The sequence below is a fragment of the Orbicella faveolata genome, unplaced genomic scaffold (genome assembly GCF_042242905.1).
Source record: "Orbicella faveolata isolate gen_17 unplaced genomic scaffold, um_ofav_v1 contig_15, whole genome shotgun sequence".
Taxonomy (NCBI): Eukaryota; Metazoa; Cnidaria; class Anthozoa; order Scleractinia; family Merulinidae; genus Orbicella; species Orbicella faveolata.
In genome coordinates, this window is record NW_028301542.1 from 7,193,743 (window position 1) to 7,215,959 (window position 22,217).

The 22,217-nt window shown below is 39.5% G+C and overlaps 1 protein-coding gene across 1 annotated transcript; it reads right to left on the reverse strand.

Moving 5' to 3' along the window:
* Window positions 1–2,913: 2,913 nt before the first annotated feature.
* On the reverse strand, window positions 2,914–21,887 carry LOC110055195 (uncharacterized). Its single transcript, XM_089288229.1, has 11 exons — window positions 21,594–21,887; window positions 20,921–21,062; window positions 18,276–18,589; window positions 16,369–16,501; window positions 14,973–14,978; window positions 9,495–9,829; window positions 8,472–8,610; window positions 7,251–7,576; window positions 5,095–5,233; window positions 3,878–4,200; window positions 2,914–3,262 (listed from the first exon to the last, which is right to left on the reverse strand). The coding sequence occupies exons 1-11, from the start codon at window positions 21,885–21,887 to the stop codon at window positions 3,113–3,115; spliced, it is 2,301 nt and encodes a 766-aa protein (XP_089144355.1). The 3' UTR covers window positions 2,914–3,112.
* Between the last annotated feature and the right edge of the window lie 330 nt (window positions 21,888–22,217).

Here is a 22,217-nt window from a genome sequence, read left to right on the forward strand (position 1 = left end):
CCTCATCCCTCGACATGTTTGTTGTTTGTAGAACAAAATGTAGTTATTCGTAATCTTTAACCATCTAAACTTAAATATTGCAGTAATTTTTGTCTCTCTAGGTGATAATTATGTTTGTACTTGCCACTAAAAACGTGTTCCAGAAAATATCCATACTGGTCCCTTAGAGGGGTATTTGGTCTGAACCCCTCCCCCTAATCTCTGTGGAAATTCCAGATTTGGTTCATTCTGTATGGAATTTCCAGTAGCCCTCCTTGGGATGGGTATGGATATTTTCTGGTACCATCTTGATCACCTTGAGATGCAACACTAAACAGTAGTTTTTGAGGTACAAACAAAAGATGAGGAAATAAAAGTAAATAATTATATATTAAAGGAAAGTTTTATTGAAAGTTTGATTGATTAACAGTGTCGTGTTCCCCCCTCCCCCCCCCCCCCCACCCTTACAATCATGCTGACATTGACATGGACACCAATGACTATTGTGTTCCCATGGATGTAGATTTTGATCTCCCTTCAACCCAAGATGACACTTCCAGCAGTCAGTCATCTGACAAAGAATCTAGATTTGAAGCAGACAATCAATTACAGGACATATTAAGACTTCACAGGCAAGTGCAAGATGACATCCAACTAAAGCTCAAAACGACTGATAACAATTTTAGGGCATGCTATATGAAATACTTAGAAGTTTATAGAAAGATAATATTAAAAGCAAGAGGTCAGGCACCTGTTGCTGCACTTGCGACAGCGTTTGTACACTTTGGTAAAGATCAAAACGGACTTACACTGCCTATTCTTCACAACAGCAAGGTCAAAATCAGAGTACAACCCACATCAATATCGAGAAGAAATCGAAGTTAAAAACATCAACAACACAAACAAGTGGTCCAAAGCCACCTTTGAATGGAGTAAAGGGGAAAGAAACTAATGGAAAACACCGGCTGAAATTACGGACGACTGCATCAAACACAAAACGCCAGCGTAATCTGGCCAGAAATGTGAAACTGAACCTTCCCAATGCTCGGCACGCTCGTTAGGTACTGTCAAAGTAACAAAACTGTAAATGCCTGAAAAGATGCACAAATCTCATATTCTTTCTCATGCTTATGCAGGTACATTGAACTAAACCACCAATAATATGTCTCTGACAGTTAAGATGTTTCAGCCCCTATTTTCACTAGTATCAGCTGGTACAAGGTCTTTGGGGGTGGGGTGGAGATCGGTTACATCTAAGTAAGTTTTACAAAATTTGTTTGAAGTAATCAAGATATAAAGCAGGTGGGAGACAGGGGGGAGCATACTAGGAGAAACAGGAAATGTTAGCCAAGAACAATCTCTCAAAGGTTACCGTGCATCTTCATAATTTTACAAATGCATGTTAACCACTTTCTATGCCTCAAAAAATAAAAACCAGGTGGCATAACAAATACTAACAAGACCAGGATTGAGATCATTGCCTATACCTGCTCTACCAGCCCTAGAACATTACTTCTATTCACTCCACTGTGGTACAAGTACAAAAGCATTCAACACAATGTAAGGTTTGCTGTGCGGACGCATTACGGGCCTAGATGCGTCCGCATTTAAAAAGAGCTTAATATTTCTATTAATTAAATCTGTTAGTATTAAACGCCAGTAACATGTACAGCTGGCAGGTTTCATTGCATTGGACAGTTTACTGAAATAAATGCTCGGTTCTGACACGATAGTTCTTACCTTAACTCCATAATTGAATCGCTGATCATGACTCCAAAGTGGTCTCAAAATATCGCTCGCTCTTTTGTCAACATGTTTTGGGACCATTTTTTCGTGACCACATCAGTATCTTCTTCAAGTTTCTAGAACAATTGTAACATCTGTTCCTTCGGCACACATGCTTTCTTGCCATTGAGAAACTTATTCGTTCGCTTTTCCCCTAAAAAAATGTCGATCTGGATAAACATATTTCACGCCGCGCCATTCAGAGTTGAACCCGCCGCCATTTTTAGTGAAGTGGAACCCAGGTCTCGACCGTCACATTTGTGGACGGTTACAAAGCTCGGTCGAAAAATGGTCCCAAAAAATTTTTCTGCCTACCGCCTAAGTCAAGGAGTTTGAATTATGCGTTGCTCTCACAACGCAAAAATATGATTGGTTTATGTTAGGAGCGTTGACAACACGTTGTCAACATTCGAGAAACGTGTGACGTCTTGCAGGAATGTTTTGGAACCGGAGCAAATCGAAACTTTGGAATCGGGCTTCGCAAGCCGTGTTGTTCTTGCGATTCTGCAAACAGGCTTTGGAAAGATTTAAATCTATTAAGTGTTTTGTTTGGCAAAGCTTTCCGCCTCTAACCCGACTGCGAGCGTGATAGTGATTTCGCCGCTCAACAGCATCGTCCAAGAACAATTCAGTAAATATGAATTCACGGCTGAGCTCGGCCTTTCTGCCGTCCATTTGAAAGATTGAACCGGACTTTCACTTGAGACCGAACATTCACACGAAATTTTCCGCTGCTATCGGCAAATATTTCAGCGCAGTTGGATGATATCCTATGTCAAATACACAATGTAAATTCTCGGTTGAAATTTTGCATTTGAAATTTTCGCAATAACTTTTAGATTTACACCTACAGACGCAGCAAAAATCGTTACAAGATCCCTCCGTCGCCGTCTTCTTTTTAAAACTTCTTTGGCAGTTTCGCTGAAAGAACATTGCACGAAGATCTACTTCTCATGGCATGTTTTTGCCTCGCTACTTGAAGAGTATAGTTGAGCATTTATTCAGGATATCTCCCAAGGTTTAATAATAATAGGACGTCAAGATGAGAAATCCTACACCGAAAAATCACTCGGCCGTGGAAGGTCAAACTCTGTGGCTTAGGTGGTAGTCCCTCCTTTCGCGCGCTACTGGCCCCCAGGATTTCGCCAGACGGACTAAGCGAAAGAGGGACTACTAGTAGTCTAAAGGTGAGCCCGCTGTAACGTAGGTCGTTATGATTCGTTAATTGACGTATATCTGATATCCATTACTGGCATTGCTTTTGTAACTGAAATTTTGGACAATATACAAGGTGTCATTTGAGTTTGTATTGTGTGTAACTGGCTTACTAGAGAGAAGACCTTCAAAACTAAGTACCTTGTTGACAACCATAGAGTTCCACTCTCATTGAAATCCACGTCTTTGATTCTACTGGTTGAAAACGGATGTAACGTGCAGTGATTGGTGGATTAAGGTCATGTGACACAACGGTGTCCTGGTCTGTGTTCCCAGTAAAGACCTAGATCGGTCAAATGGCAGAAAGAAAAAAATAAGAAAAGAAAAAACATATACTTTTTGAACTGCTGGTTATTCTGTCCCCCACTGATTCTCTCTCATAATAATATAATTCGTCACTTCCAGCAGTGCCACTAGCATGGCCACCGCAATTTTCCTGTTGGGTGCCATTAAAAAGCCACCTTTCCGTTTACATGTCCTGTTACGTCTCGTTTTAATCTCCTCGCTATTTAAATAGAACAATTCTTAACCCAAATTAAGCTCAGGTTGATGATATCAGGCAGGATGACAAGGAAATTGAATGACTAAGACATCCATCAACTTGAAGTTCAAAAGAACAAAGAGCACTCGTCAGAGCACTTTGCTCTAACGAAAGACTCTCGAAAACTCAACTTCACAAAATCACTAGCTCAGTAAACTTGATTTACTTTTATCAAGCTTAAGTTGCTAAATAGGTAACTATTTCAATTTCCTACCAACACAGTCGAGCATTTTATTTATAAACTAAATAGCTTTGTTCTAGTGATTTGAGTGAACTGTTCGCTTCAGTGGTATTTACTCTTTACTATTGATATTGTCTCGAAAGCCTTAAGGCTTCGATCAATTTCTTATTTATCACCTTGTCTGTGGTCTGTCCCTGTTCCCTGTAGTACTGAAAGTTAACTCCATCCTGACTGTGCTGTAGTTTGTAGTCAATGACCCATTGGATAAATTCTCCATACCTTCCTTGCGTTGCTACGCGTGTCACTCTGGTAACGTAACTTCCAAAATTAACTTGGAGCCATGGATTGGCATCATTTGTGGCGGCTGTCCAAGCTCCACTTCCTTCTTGATTGTGTAGTCTGCCCATTCTGGCGGAACCAAAGTCATTATACCTGGACGAGGCGCTTATCTGACTGTCAGTTATTTTACCACTTTCCATACCTAGTGCTTCTTGACATTCTAAAGGTAAGGTTGAGAAAATGAATGAAATACTTTATTCCGGTGTCTATGGTATTTAGCTCAAAACAACTAATTGGGAACACTATTTACTTATTGAAATATACTAAGCTACATAAAGTAAAAACTAGTTCCAATTTAATTCGAAAAAAAAAGCCCTTAATAGATGAATAAAACACACCTGAGCTTTATAAAGTTAAATTGATTTCAATTTAATTCGAAACAAAAACCCTTAAAATCAACACAACTACAACGTCAGTAATGAGTTTTCTCTTTTCTTTTTTTCCTTCATTTTCATTTTAGATCAATAACCGATCTAAAGTTGCACAAGTTTACAAGGATTCCCTAGGTCTTATCGCAAACTTTGGAGCAGCCGGGGCATTGTTAGCTGGTATACTCTTTTAAATTGCAGGTAAGTTTTCAATTTAGAACTGATAAAAACTGGCCCGCAGGAGGTGTTGTATTATATTGCAAACATGCTCCTAATACAGACAGATACTGTTAAAAAAAAGGTAAACAGACAAACACTATTTGCCTTGTATACATTTCACGTATAACCGGCTTAATGTCTCACTTGTTCCCCTGTTATTTCTTCATTTGAAATAATCCTCAAAATTTAATCTGCTTTCACTATATGATCGTTTGCCTTAACCTTTTTTATTACGTTCAGAGAAAGGAAGGCCCCATTTAATTTGGAAGCGAGGGAGAGGAGTTTTTGCACTGCAATATATATGTTCTACATGGGATAAAGCGACTTTCACATGCCTTCCCATCAAGACGTGCTGTGACCTCAAGATTTCCCATGTTTCCTCTATCATCTAAGAGATCTCTAAATGCATGCAATCTGGGTTCAAAGAGTTATAATTGAATGATTATTTTGGGAAAAATGCACAGAACCTGGACAGCCGTAGAGCTCCACCCTCATTGAAACGTGTGCTTCCCAAGTCACTATCTTAAAACGGATGAATCGCGCTCTGATTGGCGGGTTCAGGTCATGTGACACAACGGTGACCCTGTCTGTATTGCCCGCAAAAACCTAAAATAGTCAATAAAATAATTATCCATTATTCTGTCTAATAAAAGTCAAATTATTCTCCCTCTTACGTTTTTTGTTCTTCCTAATGATCTATTGGAGGACATTTATTTGTTTCTTTATTATAAAACAGGTAGGTTCCATGTTACCTTGTGTCTGTTTAGTAATGGTTCTCAGAAGACGTCAAGATGTGCTGTAAGAACATCAGTGACACACTCCGCTAACGGCTCCTGTGCCATATGTTTGTTCTTACCGCATTTTGACGTCATCTGTGAACTATTACTGAACGGATGAACGGCAACATGGAATCTCTTTGTTATCGAGATATAGAAATACAAGTGGAAGTTTGGAACAACAGCAAATGTTGAGGGAACACGAGCCGAGATGAGTCGTTCCACAACTTATTTTTAGAGCTCCTCACTCTTGCTGCAATAAGCCGCATGCGTATTCTCGATATTGGGCTGAAACTAGCTTGCAATTAAGGTCCCGTCCACACGTATCCGCATTTTTGAATCCGCAACTTTTTCTTTCCGAATTCAAAATTTTCCCCGTCCACACGTAGCGTATTCAAATCGAATTTGCCTGTCCACACGCATCCGATGGTATCCGAATTCACTGTAGAGAAACTAGGCATACACGCTGTGCCGCCATATTGGTTTGTTGTTCCTTAATAGACTGGACACGATTTGCTAGGTCATCGGATTCGAAAATATCCGGATTCACCGTCCACACGTTACCTGATTCGTTGCGGATTTATTTTTTTCCATACTGGAGAGCGGATTCAAAACTATCCGGATTCGCTGCCAAATTTGCCGGATGCGTGTGGACGGAAGCCGTATCTGGAAAGAAAAAGTTGCGGATTAAAAAAATGTCCGGATGCGTGTAGACGGGGCCTCAGACAAATGAGGAGAGTCTCGTCAAATGCAAATGACATTTGTCTCCCGCATGAACCTCCACGGCAAACTATTTCCAGTCCAAGATATACCGAGAATAAGAGCACAGCCTATTATCTTGCTCTGTTCTTTAACAATAATTTACGTATAGAAGGCATTCAAGGAACCGTAGACTTGAGCTTATATTAGAGAGCTTAAGCTATGCCACGGCGACACCAGGTACGACGCCTAGTAAAAAAGGAATTTATGTTTTACTTTCGATATTCGTAACTATCTGAACCTGTTCATAACGCCAATCGGTCTGAAAACCTGCTCAAACTAAATATGTAATGCCTCCGATCAATTCCAAAATAGAAATGCCAAAAATTTGCCCTCATTGTATGTGTTCTCTAGAGTCGCTGATACATAGAACTTGCTCATTTCACGTTGTTTTGCAGAGGACGACCACAAAATTTACAACGATTTATAGCGCACGTGCATAGCCATTGCTCTGCTTATTAAATCTTTTGTTTCGTGACGTTTTTGATGCCGTTGACGTCGTGCCGTCGAGCCATATTACGTATAAAAAAGCGCTTTAAAGACAAGGCGTTGAGTCGGGTGCATGTCGGATTATTTCATTAGCAGATGTAGAAAACAGTTTGAAAATTTTTAGCTCTCCATGTACGTATGTAAAATTAGTTGACGAACTCCTAGGATTTGACAATTTAGTTCAATACAGCTGGAACTGTTTGAATGGAGATTTTAAATATGCCACCGATTTTGTTCAAAATTGTGCTCAATTGGTGTATTTTTTTATATTTCATAAACAACAGCTGAACTTCATCGACGCCTTGAAATGCAATGAAATGTAAGCTAGGGAGGCGTGAATCGCTTTACTCCTATTTATCCTTTTTCCTTAAAGAAATGTTCGCAAATACATAATCAGAAAACACTTTGAGAGATTTATGGAACTGAATGTATACATAGTAAGTAGCTCACACGAATGAACGATACAGGGAAAAAATATATCATAAACAATTGAGTCGAAACAAGGGGAGACCTTTCCAACCTTGAAAGCTTATTTTAGAACAATGATAGTTAATAGGAAAGTTTAGTCGTTCGTCGGTCGCGAATGAAATGTATCTCACCTTGTCTGAATTTTGCCCTTGTTCCCTGTAGTGTTTAAAGGTCACTTCGTCATTACTGTACTGAAGATTGTACTTAGTTACCCACTGGTCGTATACATCACTACCTCTTCCTTGAGTTGCTATGCGTGTTACTGTGATGTAGTAGCTGATTAGATCAATCTGAAGCCATTGATTGGCGTCATTTGTCCGAGCTGACCAAGCTGCATATTGTCCTCGATAGTTCAGTCTGCCGTGGCTGGCGGCATGATTGGGGTCATATTCTGAAGACGCACTGATTTGCCCGTCAGAGATTGCACCACTTTCCATGCCGAGAGCATCATGACATTCTAAAAATTTTATGGAAGCAGTACGAACACGAATACGAATTCGAATATGGCACAAATATTGATCATGACTAACGGGAGAAATTCTACCAAAAATCGTATTCCCTATGAGATGTCGTTAAATACTTAATGTATAGAAGAGTACATCGATCTATGGCTGATAGAGCAATTTGCTGGTGAGCATCACATTTATCTCTAAAGAAATGGGGTTAGCAAAACAACAAAGAAGGAAGTATTGTACAAAGTTTTTTTTTAAAATAACAAAATCCATTTCCACGGTAAAATCACATTTCCCGTATTCGAATCTTTCTGAAATGGTATAGATTTGTTATCTGTTCCTTGAAGCCTAACAATTGAAAAATTTGCCCACAGCGCTCGAGAGCTTAATCCTTGTGCGTAATTCGATAATTAAAAGTTCTCGAACGACATACGCCAATGGAAAATTTGGTGATCTTTCTGTACGAATTCGACAGCTTTAGTATACATATATTTGGGATAAAGAGGTTTTTCTAGCATCCCACCAGAAGTTTGGGCCGGGGAGAAGTGAGATCAAATAGGCTATTTCCGAGTTGCTCATCTCTCCCTGTTTTAAAACGAGTTCTGGCGCACAACCTTTAGTGTGGAAATGAGTTTGATTCGCGTGATAGTGAAAGTGCAATAGAATCTCATTTCCATATGCACCAAAACTCGTTTGAAACAGAAGCTAAAGCAACTCATAAATGGCTTATTAACGAGATGGGGGCGTCAACCATTTCTTTATTTGGTAACAAGGGAATGGCAAAGACCTCTTCATGTGCTTCAAAACACTTAATATTTTCTGTTTCATTTTCCTTTCTTTAGATTAGACTGTACAAAGCATTATTTATATGAGTGCGAAATGAAAGCCTTTTTGCACTACCTTGACATCCATAGAGCTCTACCCTCATTGAGATGTGGCCGTACCAGGTTTCTGGTCGAAAACGGACGTAGCGTGCTCTGATTGGTGGGTTTAGTTCATGTGAAACAACAGTACTCTGGTCCGTGTTTCCAGAAAAGTCCTGTTTGGGGCATATCATAAACATAAACAACTCTTTCTCACATTATTGATCATCACATTACTGTTTGGAAAGTTATTTCATGGTTAAAGATGTGTTGAAAAGCTAAGGTAAAAAAAAAAATACTGTTTTTATGAAATATGAGTTTTCAGATACCTAACTGTGGAGTCGGATTCATGCTTGAAGAAAAATTGAAAAAAAAATTGAAATTGCTTTTCAATTCCGTAAAACCTATCCAAAATTTAAAATCAAAAATTACACATCATATATCCAACTTTTGGATTTTAATTTCGTAAGTATTTTCGTGAAAGGTTTCGTCTTACGAATTTTATCTTGGATGAGATTGTAAACTGGACCACCAAATTTAATTTGTAAACAAAATTGAAACTTCAAAATTGAGACTGATTTTAATTTACTATTTTTATCACGAGATGACAATCAAAAGGATGAAATCCACAGGAGCCCATATAATTATTTGTTGGTGTACAACGGGTATACCAACATGGCGGCTCCATATTGGGCTCTGTAAATTTGTGCAAAATATTTCGTCGAATATCTGAAGTCTGGGAAAACGCACAGACCTAAAACTTGGAAAAGTGTCTTCTTTTTTTATCTCCTACAACATAAAGAGTTCTTGATTTTATCCACTGAATGGTTTTCGAATTCATATTTTTATTGCGTGACAGTGCAAGCGAAGAGTATATTGACAAACGATATTGAGATTTTCACTTTTGTGGATACAATTTTTTTGACGGTTATTACTTTTTTATGACTGAAGGGTACACTTTTCCAATTTGTACGCCTGACGGCTAAATTTTTGGCCTGTATTACGGCTAACGGTTAACCCCATTGAGAACCCTTGATAAGACAGGCCGTTTTTAATTTACCTTGTTTGTGGTTTGTCCTTGCTCCCGGTAATACCGGAAGTGTACGCCGTTACTCCCGTATTGCAGTTTGTACCTGGTCACCCACTGGTTGGTACCGGTCGCATCCCTTCCTTGTGTTGCTACACGTGTTACTTTAGTATAAGGACTGCCAGTATCAACTTGAAGCCATTGGTGAAGATCGTCATTATCAGCTGTCCAAGCTCCAAATATACCTTGAACTTTTTTAAAGTGTAATCTTCCTTGGTGAGCGGCATGATTGCTACCTTCTTCTGAAGAAGCAGTGATTTGTTCGTCCAGGATATCACCATTCTCCATCCCTAGAGCTTGTTGACATGCTAAAAATGGAATAGGTTTGATAACACCACAGTAAAGCTTAGACAAGCTTAAAGCACTGCAATCTTTGAACAATTATTATTTGAAAATTTATTTTCACCATTGTGATTTGAAGTTTCCAAGCAATTTGGTACAAATGGACGTCGTTTCTCCCAGTTCAACAGAAATTCGAAAAGAAGCTCTTTGATCGGAAGAGTATATTTGAAAATTCACGTTATTCGTTTGTTTGTTTGTTTGTTTGTTTGTTTGTTTTTCTGTCTCTTTCTCTCTCTTCTTTAACCGCGTCGCCAGCGGACCAATTTGTTGAGGAGATGCTAAAATTATCCGGATGAGTATAAATTAATAATTTATCTTTATTTAAGTGTTTTAGCACTAATGTGCTGATTGGGGACACTGTAAATAAATAAAAAAATATATTTCAAAGATAACATAAGCTATCAAGAATCCCAACTGGTGAGAGGCTGACCAGTTGGCTATGTACACAACGCGGTCGAGGAGTTGAACTCGGGGCTTCCGAGGAATTCAACGAGGGACCTCCAGATTTGAAATTCAGCACCCTAAACCACTCGGCCACGCGGCCTCCTCAAATCAGATGCTTCTTAAATGAAAGAACTGAAAGCAACAACAGCTTTTGAGAATTGTGTTTTTGGCGTCTAAGTAAAGTTTATGCTTTGAACAGTGACATATTTTACATCTTATTTGGTCATCTGAGTCCTCGTGATTCTATAAAAGTCAAAATATGGTTTTAAGTCTGGGGCAGATTTATGTGACCTTCGTCAACTCGATTTGTCAACCCACTTTTCGCGCTAGCGTTTTGTGCACGCATATGTTATTTTTTCGCCTATTACTTAAATTAATTGTTGTCAATGAAAGAGCTACCTCACAGTCTCGCATCTTGAAAAGTTTAGCCTATATTTTTCAAGATCGTCGTTTGTAATCCGCGTTAATCTTTTGCATCCTTAACCATCCTTGCGTGTTGTTTTGTGTATTATTATATCTTTTGTGTTTTCTATCGTAGTGTAGCGCCCGCCTTTCGGTATGAAATGGGGCGCGAGAACGCAGTGGTACGAGTCCTACGTCTAACAATCCAATCCGTTTATTCAGCAACAATGTTGCGACGAAGGCTTACAAATCATCCGGGTTCAGGACTGTCAAAGACTGTAATGAACCATACTCATATGTGGCTTCGGGTGAAGCTACAACTAAACTAGGTAGCGAAGCTACAAAAACACTAGGTAGCGTTTCAAAACGTTTTCCTTTGCACGAGGAGAAGTCAACTAAAGGTCCCGTATCTAAACTAAAGCATGACGGGATGCGTCACGCAATCAAAACGACTGAGAAGGCGTTGCACGTAGTGATCTACTGTTTTCAGGTTACCTTCAGTTTAAAGGTATTTTTTTGCGTGGCCAGAAACCTGTGACATAGTTTCTCTAAGTTTCTGAATATATCTCGACAAGTCCTTCTTATGTCCAGGATTGAACGCAAGGATTGTTCAATTAGTACTTCATATTTGGCAGGGTTATTTGACATTTTCATATTACTTCATATTTAAAAGAATTGCATATGTTTTGGTGACTTTTTACCAATGAGGACACTTTGTGATGATCATCGTAAGGAATTTGAATCTCGTTTGCGTTCAGTCCTGGATATATCTGACACGTCTGCATCTCAGTGCTGTCATAAGTATATTTTACCGCATTCCAGTTAAAGGTCCGGGCGTGGGAAAGAACTTGAAGTAGGAAGCTCAGCTGCGTCTTAACTCAGTTGTGGGGAAAATTAACTCCAAACCAACGCGCTTCGTTGACGATATTTATTTAATAATATATAGATTAGGCCAAGTCTAAAAGCGGAGCTTCTGATTGCACTAATTAACCATAAAGGAAAAAGAGGATTTGTTTTCTCGGATCAGAAATTCAAAACAATGTCAATTGTGAGCATGTAATTGTTCATTGTGTGGTTTCGCTTTTTTTTTTTTTTTCAGTCAAATTTTTGCAAATTATACCCAATAAGCGTACCCGTGATTGTAGACATTTCGTACGAAATATATAAGGGACTTTCCAAGAGACGATTGTGCAATGAATACGTCGGGAAAGAAGTCAACAACGCGCCAGGGGTTGAATTGCGCTAAAATTTTGCCTTTGCACGTATTCGATCCTTCTTCCCCAGAGTAATAACCTCACTTGAGCCTGTGATCCAATCGAGGTGCCTTATCTACAGTAAGCAATCTTGGTTCCGCTCCCATCATTCAAATGACCATGCAGTATTAAGTATTATTGATAATGAACAAAAGGCAACTGAAGACCATGAATATTCTTGTGGAGTATTCTTGGATTTCAGTAAAGCCTTTGATACTGTGAACCATGAGATACTACTTACTAAACTTGAGTTCTATGGCATACGCGGTATTGTTAAATGTTGGGTTACTTCGAATCTGAATAATAGAAAACAATTTGTATCTCTTGGTAATACTTACTCTGTTAAGGAAACTGTTTGCTTTGGTGTTCCCCAGGGCTCAGTACTGGGACCCCTGCTTTTCTTAATTTATATAAACGATTTTCATAACTGCTCAAAGGTATTAGATTTCCCACTTTTTGCTGATGATGCAAACCTATTCTATAAACATAATAATATTGATATACTTGAAAGCAATCTTAACAATGAACTTAGTAGGGTTCATTCCTGGCTATGTGCAAACAAACTCTGCCTTAATATTGACAAGTCAAATTTTGTTGTATTTTCACCCAGTCCAAAGAAAATCACCTAAGTCAATTATGTTATCTATTAACAATCATTTATTAACTCAGGAATTCTCTATTAGATATCTAGGAATTTATATTGACTCTCATCTTAGCTGGAGAAGCCATATTTATTACATTGCTAAAAAGGTTAAAAGAAGTGTGGGCATTTTATCTAAACTCTGCTATTATCTTAATAACAAAACCTTGCTAGACCTTGGTTATGCTCTAATTGATCCATTTTTATCATACTGTATAATAGATTGAGGTAATACTTATAAATCTACTTAGCAACCTCTTTTTGTCATACATGAGAAAGCCATCAGACTCGTTGCCTTTTCTAGCTTCCTTAAACATTCCAGTCCACTTTTAAAAAATTAAATGTTATCAAGTTATTGGATGCAGTTACTTTTCTCAATGCTGTTTTCATGTACAAATTTCAAAATCATCCTCTTTCTACAAATTTGAGTTCTTCTTTTTCACTTCGGTAAAAAGATACCCATAACCGCAATACAAGGCTTTCATCTAGAACGACTTATGCTCTCCCAAAGACAAGAACAAACTATGGAATCTTTAACATTAGATAATTTAACTTATTTTTGTTCATCTAACCCTAATTTCTATGTCGAGTACAAATAAAGTTGTTGTTGTTGCCCGCGATATTGTTACGTGATACTGGTCAGAGGAAACCTTGATTTGACAGCTGTCAATTAAAAAATGACACGGATGTCCAATGTCAAAGATGTACCTAAGGTAGGGTACAAGGTATTGGGCTCGGCCAGCAACCAATTTGGCTTGGCGTAAGGACGTACGGACAGTCACGTCAAAAAATTTTTAGATCGATGGGTAACCAAATTTTCTACGGTATGGGGCTCCACTCACACACCTTCGGCGCGCAGGAGCTCCGCTATATATAAAAATATTAGACAGTAACGAGTACTTGTGGCGAAGTTCGGTTGTTGCTTAGTGAGTGTGCAGGAAGTACGTTTAAAAGTAAACAATTGGAATAAATTCCTTACAATGTGCAATTAAATAGAACGCGTCACATTGAGGTAAAACTGTTATCGTGTTCTTATTATCTATATGGCTAGGGAGGCGCGGTGGCCTCATGGTTAGTGCACTCGACTCCGGATCGAGCGGTCCGGGTTCGAGCCCTGGCCGGGGACATTGTGTTGTGTTCTTGGGCAAGACACATTACTCTCACAGTGCCTCTCTTCACCCAGGTGTATAAATGGGTACCGGCGAACTTAATGCTGGGGCTAACCCTGCGATGGACTAACATCCCATCCAGGGGGGAGTAGAAATACTCCTAGTCGCTTCATGCTACAAAAACCGGGATAAGCTCCGGCCTAACGGGCCACTTGGCTCGTTTGCAGACTTTACCTTTACCTATTATCTATATGGCTAGTTACTAACCTACACATCACACTAAAGGAAGTATTCATCGCTTTCTTTGAATCTCCATGACTAGGTACTTACCTACACATGTTTTGTTGTCAGACAATAAGCTCATTTCCGGGGCAGGACATTCACATCTGTAGCCTGGTGCAGTGTTAACACACTGGTGACTACAGCCTCCATTTGCCACAGCACACTCGTTTACATCTGAAGAAAACATTATCCGTGTGATCGCCGGAATGTTCGTATTGAATGGGAATTAAAGCTAAACACGATAAAAAGACTCCGTCAGGTTGAAGTGAAGGTTAATCGAAGTGATTTGTTAACATACATGTACTTATACAGCTAGTACGAGTTGGTCTTAAGATCCCTTGTTTCTTACTTTTAATCACGTGAAAGTAAGAAATTTCAAGGACCTTACTTATTTATTTTATTAACTATTTTTACACTCGACCAAATTAATTGCATAGATAAATGCAGTAAAATTTAGTTTGTAGGACACTTTTATGATGAGCCTCCAGCTCGGGGACTCAGTAACCACCCCTATGTATATGACGTTAAATAAATTATCTTATCTTATCTTAATCATCATGCATGTAAATATTTGTTTGTTGATATTGGTTGTTGTGAGGCTTCTGGGTTTATCCCAAAAAGCCTGGACCTGAGGGCTTTACAGGTGTGTTTTGCAGAATTCCATGCTAAGAGGCCTGGAAGAGAACGTGAAGCATTAACCTTGTGTATGAGGGCAGTTGCCTGGACATACTCAAATCTATAGCGTTCTTCGATCGATGCTGGTATTAAATCAAAGATGTCGTAGTTGAACACAAGTAAGGCTCGTGCAATTTTTTTAAAAGGAATTTGTTTTAATGTTATTCCTCAGAATTGCATTGCGCATCCCTACTGCGCACGATTTTCGCGTCATTAGCGCACGCTCGTGAGCGCGTGCACATACACAACAAAACGGCTTGGCTTGCGAGAGGCAAATCATCATTTCTTTCTCGGAAACGAGCACCGGGACCTAAACTTTTTTTATTTAGTTTGTATGCAGCGATCACCTTCTTTCTTTACGGTGAATATAGACCAATTTCTATTGCGGAGAAATAAATTATCACTGAAAATGAGGGCATAGCTAGCACTCTTAAAGATAATATATGCCCTCAAGAACACTGTGTGCTTGGAAATATTGAATCCTTGTGGACTAAATGTGGGTGCCTTTATCATGAAACGTACATCAAACTGCTCCTTAACATTGATGCAATACATCCATTGTTGTATTTCTCGCTTAAATTTCTCTCTATTTTTCTGCTCTCACAAAGCGTAAAGTGAGTGGTTCAAATATAAACGTTTCCAAAAGCAGATAATTTAAGGAATTATGGGGTTTATTGAAGGTCTTCTTGTTCCTACTCGAATACCAGGACCCCCCCCCCCCCTTTTCATTTCACAATTCAAGTTCTCTTGATATAAGCAGCCAACAGGCTAAATTTGAATGAAAATCTATTGTGCGTTCTTTTTCGAGGGAATGACCTTAAAAGGTCAACAATTGCAAGGAGGAAGTTCCCCGTACAGAAAGTTAACGTGGTACTGTTTTCGCGTTCTTGTAGTCAGCATGGCTGGTTACTTACCTACACAAGTCTTATTATCTATCCCCCATTGTATTTGAAGTGGATTTTGTTTGATCAATATTTCCAGTGTAAACGCAAAATATTGGAATATCTGAATAAATTTATGAAATGACCTACACGACCTACACGACAGACGATCTGGTCTGTGGAACAAGATCCATTTAGAGATCAGACAACGACTAAACTACACAAGCATTTTAAAACTCCACTGCATTACTGTTAACGCATAAATTAAAGAAATGTGATCATATAAGGTTTTATCTTATTCCTATCGATATCGTATTCTAGTGTGAATTCAGGCGACTTGTGAAAAAGCCATATAACCACGATACGATTTCGTATATGACTACAGATATTGACGGACTTGACTTTAGTTGACTTGACTCAATATTATTTCAAACACTATAAAATCAGTAGTTCATGCACTTATCTCTTTCTTGTAGTCTCCATGACTGGGTACTTACCTGCACATGTTTTGTTTTGAGACGATAAGCTCAGCTCTGGGTCTGGACATTCACATCTGTAGCCTGGTGCGGTGTCAACACACTGGTGACTGCAGCCGCCGTTTGACACAGCACATTCGTCGAAATTTAAAGGCAACATCACTTAAGTTATTCTAGGCAAAGTATAATGTAAAAGGCAAGCCCGCTGTGAGGAGCTCCCTCAGTGTCAAAAACTTAGATCATTTTGATCCGTCAATGTACGAATATCGGATACCTACTACTTTTGTTACTAGAATTTTGAACAATATACAAGTTGTCATCTGAGTGTAAATACCTTGTCGACAACCATAGAGTTCCACTCTCATTGAAATCCAACCCTTCCAATCCACTGGTCTAAAACGAATATAACGTGCAGTGATTGGCGGGGCTAGGCCATGTGACACAACAGTGTTTTTGTCTTCGTTTCCGGCAAATGTCTAAAGTGGTAACGAGAAAGATGTCACTTAAGTATCATTTGAAAGCCTTGCTTTTACACTGTACGTTGTTATATTTTCATTTAGTTTCGATTTCAGATGTAAATACAAGAATCATACATTCTGAATTGTCGAAAAATGATGTCGTTTCAGCGGCTGCGTAACCTCGCGGGAGCAGCACAATGCACGGTTTCTAAAGTAAGCCTTCTCTCTGCTGCCAAGTTAAAACAGTAGCTTGTATTTGAATGGCATTTCCGTTCAGTTTTTTTTTTTTTTGAAGGCATTTATCCAAAACAGACTTATTCGATGCCATGGGAATTCAAGAAAACGACTACCGATGGAACAGTCATTACATAGGCCAAAACGTTCAAGGAATGGTTTCCAGTCATTAAAATTCGTAAACAGTATTGTTGGTAACAAAGAGTTGTTATCATTTTGTCCGCTTGTAAATATGACGTAGACTGTTCACAGTCCCCTATTTTTCCGTGAGATCGTAAATGTCAATCGTTTAGCTCGACGAGCCGCCATCTTGGTCTCTTGATGCGAGCAAAACTGGAGAGAGTACAAAATGCCCGTGGGTAGGGGTGGTGCAGGGCACGGCTGGCTGAAAAAATAGGGAGACTGTAACAGCTTCACTCTGTCTTGTGTTCAAGGGGCGCGGCCGCCAGTCTGGCGCCTCCGTTAGTCAAATCAATTAACAATCTCCTCCCCTGAGAAAAAATCTGTCAAATCAGGGAAGATGATATGAATACATGTTACTGTGTTGTGAGTTTCGAAACATTTTGAAGGTTTACTAAGTTGAGTCGAATGAATGCGGGACGGAAGAACTCTTCTCTGACTCCAAAAAAAGCGGCAAAGCCCCCAGAGAATTCCAATTATTCAGATGCGTGCCGTCTTTGTGGCATTTATTGTAAAATTTCAGTCGGAAATAAGAGCAACCAGCGGAGCTTTCAGCCATTTCCTTCGCCAAAACGAAACTTTGATATTTTAAACTCTTGCCAAAACCAGTTGGAAGAACCGCCAAAACATCCTTTCCTTCGAGTAAACGAGAAACGGCCTCCTTTTGCTCGCGCTTTAACACCAATCCTCCAAGACAAGAAGCAGACAGACCATCAAAATCAAACCATTCTCCAGAAAATCTCTTGAAATCGATGGCATTTTGGCCTGAGCCGCGAAGTGATGAATGTCACTTTCTGTCACTCAAGTTGTCAACGCTCTGCTATGCTCTGATGAACTCTATTGTCCCTTCGACCAATCAGGTGTTGCCGTTGCTGGAGCAACTAACCCAGCGAACACCAGACAGAGTGAAGCTGTTACAGTCTCCCTATTTTTTCCGCCCCGTCACCACCACGCTATTAACCCCACCGCCACTACCCACGGGCATTTTGTACTCTCCCCGGTTTCGCTCGCATCAAGAGACCAAGATGGCGGCCCATCGAACTCAACGATTGACAGCTACGATCTCACGGAAAAATAGGGGACTGTGAACAGTCTAGTCTGGACGAAGTTTCAGATCAGGAATTCTTTAGAGGAAAGCAATTCATGTCTAAAGTTGCCTCTGTACTTTATGTTTTTTGAAATCGACCAAGGGAAAGTTTGAAAAAGATTGAACTCAACATGCTGCTTTTAATATTCGAGTCATGAGATTCACAAGTGCCAGGATCTTGGGAGCCCTTTGCTTGTTTTGTTTTGTTTTGTTTTGTTTTGTTTGTTTTTCTAAAAAGCCTGGTAAAATATGTAACTAAAAGACCATTTTTGAGGAGAAACTTAATATTACCTTGTCCGTGTTTTGTCCTGGTTCCCTGTAATACTGGAAGTTCGTCCCATTGTTACTGTAGTCCAGTTTATACTCTTTTACCCATTCATCATATACACTGCTTCCCTGCGTTGCTACCTTCGTAACGTTTGTTGTGTACTCAACACCCAGGTCAATCTGGAGCCACTGATGTTCATCGTTTAAGCCAGCCGACCAGACCTTGCTACTATGTAGCCTGCTTTTTTTGGTCGAAAGACCTTTGCTATGCGTCGAAGATGCAGTAATGTGATCGTCCAATATTGCACCGCTTTCCATGCCGAGATCTTCTTCACATTCTAATGGTTTTATGAAATCGATACAAATACAACGTTAAACCCTGCCCACGTATTTGTTAATCAAGTATACACTGCAGCGTTTTCCTTCATAATCGATCAAGAACTATCTGTTGACATTGGGTTTACAATTTGTGATAGTTTGTCTCTTCTTTGGCTCTACAACCATATGATAAGGCTTATTCGCCAGTAATACACGCACTTGTGTATCGTGAACTGACTCATTTTAAAGAAGCTATATCACCATGTTTTAGTCCTTTTATGCATATTCCAAGAGAGGCTTGAAATCATCGGAATGAGAACTGGGACTTGCCAATTATCTAATTTTATAATAAAGTTTCCATATAACGCGCGCTCTGATTGGCTGAAAGAGCGTGCTTTATCAGAGAACAGAGCATGGGTTGATGACGGTAAGTTGGCTTTCAAATTTTTGCTTCGGAATTTTGACAAATTTGCCCCAAATTAAACATTCCCTGTGATTCAGACAAACGCAATGGAAACGAGTTATTTGTGTGTAGTAAATATGGCTCACAGAGACCATTGTTAGCGACAGTAGTGTTATAGCTGTACTAAAATAACAAGTTTTGCTATATTCCCGCCGACAAAACACGTAGCGAAATAAACAAATTCTCAACCTAAACAGTGCTTCGATAAAAGACATTATATTTGTTACAAAGGCAGAAATTATACTTAAGAAGTAAAACAACGACAGAAAACAACAATTGAACAGTCTCTGTTTATGATGAGAAGCTTTATTTTTGAAAAATTCTCAATTGCTCAAACAACACTTACATGCAGTGTAGTAACGCTCGTTCTGCGGTCATCTCAGCGAAGTGGACCGACGAGTGGTCAGTGCAAAGCTTGCTCTGATATTCTCTTCTGTACTCGGAGTAGTACCAGTGGGAGCCGTTTAGTCTTTCTAACTTTTACGCTAGTTCGGGCAATCTTGCTGCATGCGGCTACAAGCCGTAAATAACTGTAGCTCTTTTCAAATTCAACTCGGCATTTCGCATTTTCATCCGAAAGCTTTGAGCTCCGCGTTTCGTAATTCCCACTGGAAAAGTACACGTTTTCATGGGCCACAATACGGCTGGATTCCTCTGGACTATAAACCTTCACCTGCCTTTAGATCCGTATTTAAAAATCAACTTAAAAGCGAACTTCGAAGGCATCTTTCTTCCCTCAAAAGCCGCTCAAACTACTCGAAACTGAAAGCTTAGCTGAAGTCCAGTTTGTGATTGACAGCTGTCGCTTCGTTAGCCAATCAAATTATTTGAACAGTTCTAACAAGGATTGTGATTGGCTTATTTTAGCGTGCTTTATCAGAGAACAGTGCACGGCTGACGCCACTTTTGTTCGTTTGTAAAATAAAGTTTGGTTTGAAAATTCAGCCAAATGCGTGGGGAAATTATCGGATTGTTTATCATAAAACAAATAAAGAAGCCTCGACTGCGCTCTGTTCTGTTGCAAAGCACTTAGGAAGCGGTAGAGCACTCAAGAAGTAGGGAAAAACACTCGACTACGTCTCGCGTTTTCCCCTACACTTCTTTCGTGCTCTACCGCTTCCTGCGTGCTTTACAACAGAACAGAGCACAGTCGAGGCTTCTTTATTTGTTAATTTAAAAACCATACACAGCTAGTCCCTAGAGTTAGTGGTAACCAAGCCATTCGCAATGGTCGATGCTATTTCTGCTCAATGAGTTCAGGCTTGGAATGGGTCTTAACTATGCTCTGATATTTAGATAATATCATACACAGATTTATAACATGCATAACTGAGTACTTACCTACACATGTCTTGCTGTCTGACGATAAGCTCAGTTCTGGGTCTGGACATTCGCTTCATGCTACAGAAACCGGGATAAGCTCCGGCCTAACGGGCCACTTGGCTCGTATGCAGACTTTACCTTTACCTATTATCTATATGGCTAGTTACTAACCTACACATCACACTAAAGGAAGTATTCATCGCTTTCTTTGAATCTCCATGACTAGGTACTTACCTACACATGTTTTGTTGTCAGACAATAAGCTCATTTCCGGGGCAGGACATTCACATCTGTAGCCTGGTGCAGTGTTTACACACTGGTGACTACAGCCCCCATTTGAAACAGCGCACTCGTCGAAATCTAAAGGAAACATCCTTTAAGTTATTCTAGTCGAAGTATAACGTAGAACGCAAGCCCGCTGTAACGAACTCGGTTTGATTTGTTAATTGACGTGTATCAGATACCGATTACTTTTGTAACTGGAATTTTGAACAATATACAAGGTCTTATCTGAGTGCGCAGTGTGTTTAGGTGGCTTATTAGAAGACCTTCAAAAATAAAATACCTTGTCGACAACCATAGAGTTCCACCCTCATTGAAATCCACGTCCTCCATTCTACCGGTCGAAAACGAATATAACGTGCTGTGATTGGTGGGGTTAGGCTATGTTCCACAACAGTGTCCCTGTCTACGTTTCCTGCAAATTCCTAATTTGGTAACGAGAAAAAAATGTCACAGAAGTATCATTTGGAGCCATCACTGTTAGACCATAAGTCGTTGTACTTCCATTTAGGTTCGTTTCCGGAAGTAGATTAAAAAAGCTCACATTCTGAATTGTCGAAAAATGATGTCGTTTCGAGCGCTGAATAACATCGCGGGAGCAGCATTACACTTGCAGGCGAGGTTGCGAAGGTAAGCCACATTTGCTGTGCTGCCAAGTTAACACAGAGACTGGTAATTGAGTGACTCGTGAACAGTATTTTTTGGTAACAAACAGTTTTTATCGTTTAATCGACCTGTAAATATGTTTTCACTAAGTATTTACGAAGATTCAGAGCAGGAATTCTTCAGACAAAGGCAATCCGTGTCTAAAGTTGCCTCTGTGCTTATTCTTCGAAACAAGACCAAGGCCCTTTGCTTAGTTATCTTGCAAGGCTTTGTTTTATCGTTAAAAAAAGCTCACTAATTATGAAAGAAATGTAACTTAACGACCGTTTTGAGGGGAAACTTGATACTACCTTGTCCGTGTTTTGTCCTGGTTCCCTGTAGTACTGGAAGCTCGTCCCATTGTTGCTGTAGTCCAGTTTATACTCTTTTACCCATTCATCATATACACTGCTTCCCTGCGTTGCTACCTTCGTAACGTTTGTTGTGTACTCAACACCCAGGTCAATCTGGAGCCACTGATGTTCATCTTTTGAATCAGCCGACCAGGCCTTGTCACTGTGTAGCCTGCTTTTTCTGGCCGAAAGACCTTTGCTATACGTCGAAGATGCGGTAATGTGATCGTCCAATATTGCACCGCTTTCCATGCCGAGATCTTCTTCACATTCTAATGGTTTTATGAAATCGATACAAATGCAACGTTAAACCCTGCCAAGGTATTTGTTATTCAAGTACACACTTTATTTGGGTGAATCTTAATTCTAGTACATTTATTATCCTGTGAGAGGACCACTAGTTTATTAGTCTGTATATACTGTTTTGTGTTACCCTCGTTGAATAAGGACTTTTTTTACTTACTTATTTACTTACTTACAGTAAAATGTTGTTTTTCATAATCGATCAAGACTGCACTATCTGCTGACAGCGGGTTTACGATCAGTGATATGCTTGCCTCTTCTTGGGCTCGAAATCCATTT